This window comes from Procambarus clarkii, chromosome 6, assembly GCF_040958095.1.
Source record: "Procambarus clarkii isolate CNS0578487 chromosome 6, FALCON_Pclarkii_2.0, whole genome shotgun sequence".
Classification (NCBI taxonomy): domain Eukaryota; kingdom Metazoa; phylum Arthropoda; class Malacostraca; order Decapoda; family Cambaridae; genus Procambarus; species Procambarus clarkii.
The window spans coordinates 24,727,484-24,731,932 of NC_091155.1; the positions used below are offsets into that span (position 1 = coordinate 24,727,484).

The following is a 4,449-nucleotide window of genomic DNA, read 5'->3' on the forward strand; positions in this document are numbered from 1 at the left end:
CGTGATTGGTCTACCCTGTAATGACGTTGAATGGAAGCGCGCGTAAGGGGCGTGGCTCTGCCGTGACGTCATTAACGTACAATCATACGTTACTCAAGTGCAATTCTAAACAATAGAAAGATATAGCTATTCACTTTCATTTCATTTAATCAATCAGTAGTCTATATAACATTTAGCTTTCCGATCAATACAGAATAAAGCAAGAACGGATGAAAACAAACTCGATTAAAATGTGGGTGGAGGCGTCTGGCAACCATCGTGGAGTGCGCCTGGGGTGGTTGTCGTGCGCGAGGATCAGTTGACGTCTCGTGGTCACGCGTGCAGGACGTGCGGGACTTCACGGAGACACGCGCCTGCAGACGTGTGGCACCCATCGCCTCCCGCGCAAACATTCCCAAACGCGCGTCTGTCGTGCTTTCGCTGGACTTAAGTGCCGTAGGGAGCTTGAATATATTTTGTGAACCTAAACCCACGTTACGACTTTCAAACTTGAATGAAGCGTCGATTATCAAAATCGACACAGCCAGTGGGAGTGTGACTGTGATTGTATATATTATTTACGTCGTGGTCATGTGCACCTCTGTTGGCTCCAACATGGCAGACACCCAGAAAACCAGAAGAGTAAGTATCTATTAACCTTATATATATATATATATATATATATATATATATATATATATATATATATATATATATATATATATATATATATATATATATTCATCGTTCAATTACACTGATGTAAATAAACAATGGATAAATAGTGTATATAAAATAAGGGCATTTATATTCCTTATACCAGTGTATACTTGTATACCTGGTATCCGAGTATACCTGGAGTATACTTGGACTTTTAATAAATTGGTCCAACTGTTCAGTATTCATTTGAAAAGATACATCAACACATATGACTCGTCAGGTGTGTGTTACACACCTGGCGAGTTACAGTTACACCTGCTACACAGGCTGTGAAACATTTTCCATCAGCCTATTATTGTTGGCAACGTGTCTGCTGATGGCAACACCAACCGGCACATGATTGCCACTTTAGACTGGTGTAAGTGTATCACGATACACTCACACCAGTCAAGTGTATCGGGTGCACTGACAGGTTTCCTGCTCCTACACCTGCCCACACACCTCCCATGATAGCACACTACTTTGTGTAGACACAGTTCACTATATCCCTTCACCGTCGACTTTATAACCGTGCATCCACAGTGCATTAGGATGAACTAAAATCATAACACAGACAGAATAGGATAAGTATACAGTAGAAGGTAGTTGAGTAGAATAATTGGGTGAAGGGAAGCGTAGAATAATCAGATTACAGCAGGAAGAAAACAATTTAAATTGGGAATAATAATGTAATATATGTTATTGAAACTGAGTTATGATGTTCCTTGGGCAAGGGTGGAGGTCACAGAGCCTGGGGGAGTGAGTCCGTGAGTTAGGGGGGAGGTGGGTAAGTGGGGTATACAGGCGTGACTCGGTAGGTAAGGTAAAGGGGAGGGGGGGAGGTGGGTTAGGGGAGGGAATAGGTGTCTCCCGAGGGCAAGAGAGACAAGGTTGAGCCCCAGGGCTCAGACAAGGTGTCGGATACAGGTGTAGCTAAGATAAAAGGGGGGGAGGGACATATCTGACTGAGTTGGACCCCCACTTACAGGTGTATGTGTGTACACAGGTGTGTGTGTGTGAGAGGCTCTTTTATTCTTGTGTACGACTAACGAAGTGTCTTGTCTTTCCCCTAGAGCAACAAGCCTCTGATGGAGCGCAGACGGAGAGAGAGGATCAACCATTGCCTCAACGAGCTGAAGAACTTGGTCCTCACCGCTCAGAGGAAAGACGTAAGTCATCGTCTTTGATTTAAGAATGTTTTTTGTTTTGAAGTGTAGTGGATGGCTCGTTTATATATACATATACATATATATATATATATATATATATATATATATATATATATATATATATATATATATATATATATATATATATATATGTGTGTATATATATATATATATGTATATATATATATGTATATATATATATATATATATATATATATATATATATATATATATATATATATATATATATATATACATAATTTGTTTTTAAGGGTTGCATTATTTTATCAAGGTCTTATCTATCGTCCCAGTTCACATGAATTTGAATAAAAATAATTATCACTTTGATTACTAATACATTTTGTGTTAATCTTATGTTGTATTTTTCCTCTTTTAATATTGTATTTTGGTTTTAATTCTGTATTTCTTTCATTTTTTTTTTAAATATTTTTGGTGTTCTCCTCCAACAGCCGACACGATACAATAAGCTGGAGAAGGCAGACATCCTGGAGATGACGGTGAGACACGTGGAGGCGCTCCACCGTCAGGAGACATCAACATCGTCCCGTCACCTGAACGCTGACTCCAGCGCCAAGTACCGCGCAGGCTTCACGCAGTGCGCTGCTGAGGTCAGCAGATTCCTAGCCAGCTTGAATGGCCTCCCTTCAGACCTCCACGCCCGTGTCCTCTCTCACCTCAGTTCCTCAGCCTCAGCGGAGCCCTCAGCAGTCAAGACTGAAGCTGAGGTCGCCTGTGTTGCCACGGCAAAGATGTCGCCTCAGCAGCAGCAGCAGCAGCAGGCGCCGCAGGGGTCGCTGGCGGGAGTACCATTGTTGCAAACGCGCCTGGCATCAGGCCAACTGGCACTAGTGCTGCCATCTTGGACCGCAGTTCCTTCCGGAAACAGCTCCCCAAATAACGTAGCTTTTCCGGAGGCCGCAGGAGCGCCCTCGTCTCCCGAATCCGCCCGCGGCAGCCCGCAGTCAACACCTGACTCTCCGGAAGGGCGCGTCAGCCCGGAAGCCTGCGGCAACACCGACCGTTTACCGTCCAGTCGCCTGGAAACCTCTTGTAGCCAGACGAGGCTATCCGTAGCTGCGACAGGTCACCATCCGGCTCCACAGGTGGCACCGCTAGATCTGGCCACGCCTCACCGTCGCACCGGCCCTGCGGCGCCGGCACTGACGAGGCACCGTGCCATTACAGTGTCTGTGGGCGTGGCACACTCGCCTCCGCCTCTTCCGTGCCCTGCCATCCCGCACGTGACGCCACGGCCGTCAAAATGCGTCGCCGTGGCGCCGGGAGCAAGTGGTCAATTCCAGGGGCTAAGGGAGTCACGCCACGCCCCCTACCACCATCACCACCGACACCACCAACAGAATCCCCACTGGCGGCCATGGTGAACCTAGTGGCAACCGCCTGACACAGGTGCATTTACATGTATATATTCATCGTGTGTAAATAATATGGGAAGCAGAAGTGTAAATGACTTCTTCTGGTCCTATAAATCAGTGTCTTCTGGTCCTGTAAATCAGTGCCTTCTGGTCCTGTAAATCAGTGCTTTCTGGTCCTGTAAATCGGTGCCTTCTGGTCCTGTAAATCAGTGCCTTCTGGTCCTGTAAATCAGTGCTTTCTGGTCCTGTAAATCGGTGCCTTTTGGTCCTGTAAATCAGTGCCTTTATAATCCTGTACCTGAACCATGGGCATGTGTTAGTCCTGTGTAGACCGCGGTTTGTTTAAATCTCTTCACTGTGTACTATTGAGTACTATTTTTCTACAGAATTCTTATAAATCTATACACTATTGTATATACAACTTCGCGTTCCTAATTCCAATGGTGCTGTGATGTGTGTGTGTGTGTGTAGAGTGAGGAGGGACGTGTATGTGTGTGTGTGTGTGAGTACTCAGTTGTGCTTGTGGGGGTTGAGCTCTGGCTCTTTGATCCCTCCTCTCAACTGTCAATCAACTGGTGCACAGATTCCTGAGCCTACTGGGCTCTATCATATCTACACTTGAAACTGTGTATGGAGTCTGCCTCCACCACATCACTGTCTAATGCATTCCATACACGTGTGTGTATGGATACGTTTGTGTGTGTGTGTATATCTGTGTATGCACTCATCTGTGTGTTTGGGCGAGAAGAGACGAGTGAATGAGTTGTGTGAGCAGTATACTTATCATCTACACTGACATAGCCGCTACAGAAGGCGACAGCCCTACTCTCCCAAGCTGGGGAAGACGAGGGTAGTATATTATTTCAAGCTGCGTGTGAGAGGGGAAGCTAGGGGTGGCGCCGAGCGCTTACCCTAAGCTTGCAAACCTTGCCCTCGTTATAGCTAATCTAAATCCCCTTTTACCCCAACATACAGATTTTAAAAGACAGTTCCATTCCATCATGTCATTAAAACCAGTACAAATATAAGTTAATTATGTAACTATATTTCTTAATAAATATATATAACAATGATGCTTTTTTGAAATGTTCTTTAATCCTCCCCCATGATTCGTATGTCATCACCAGTGATGGCCTCGCTTTTGCATGGACCGTGTTCAATCCCTAATGGTCCAAGTGGTTGGGGGGTCAATTCCTTTCCTCTGTCCT

At 45.0% G+C, this 4,449-nt stretch overlaps 1 protein-coding gene across 1 annotated transcript; it reads left to right on the forward strand.

Annotated features, from left to right (window-relative positions):
• The first annotated feature begins 311 nt into the window (after positions 1–311).
• On the forward strand, positions 312–4,312 carry LOC138353678 (transcription factor HES-4-B-like). The gene is made up of 3 exons (XM_069306895.1): positions 312–621; positions 1,752–1,847; positions 2,318–4,312. The coding sequence occupies exons 1-3, from the start codon at positions 571–573 to the stop codon at positions 3,248–3,250; spliced, it is 1,080 nt and encodes a 359-aa protein (XP_069162996.1). The 5' UTR covers positions 312–570; the 3' UTR covers positions 3,251–4,312.
• Positions 4,313–4,449: the final 137 nt, after the last annotated feature.

What these genes read in the sequence shown, in the direction of transcription:
- LOC138353678 (XM_069306895.1), top strand. Translation starts at nt 571, where the DNA reads ATGTGCACCTCTGTTGGCTCCAACATGGCAGACACCCAGAAAACCAGA. An exon ending in ACACCCAGAAAACCAGAAGA is followed by an intron (nt 622 to 1,751) that starts GTAAGTATCTAT and finishes TCTTTCCCCTAG; the next exon opens with AGCAACAAGCCTCTGATGGA. An exon ending in TCACCGCTCAGAGGAAAGAC is followed by an intron (nt 1,848 to 2,317) that starts GTAAGTCATCGT and finishes CTCCTCCAACAG; the next exon opens with CCGACACGATACAATAAGCT.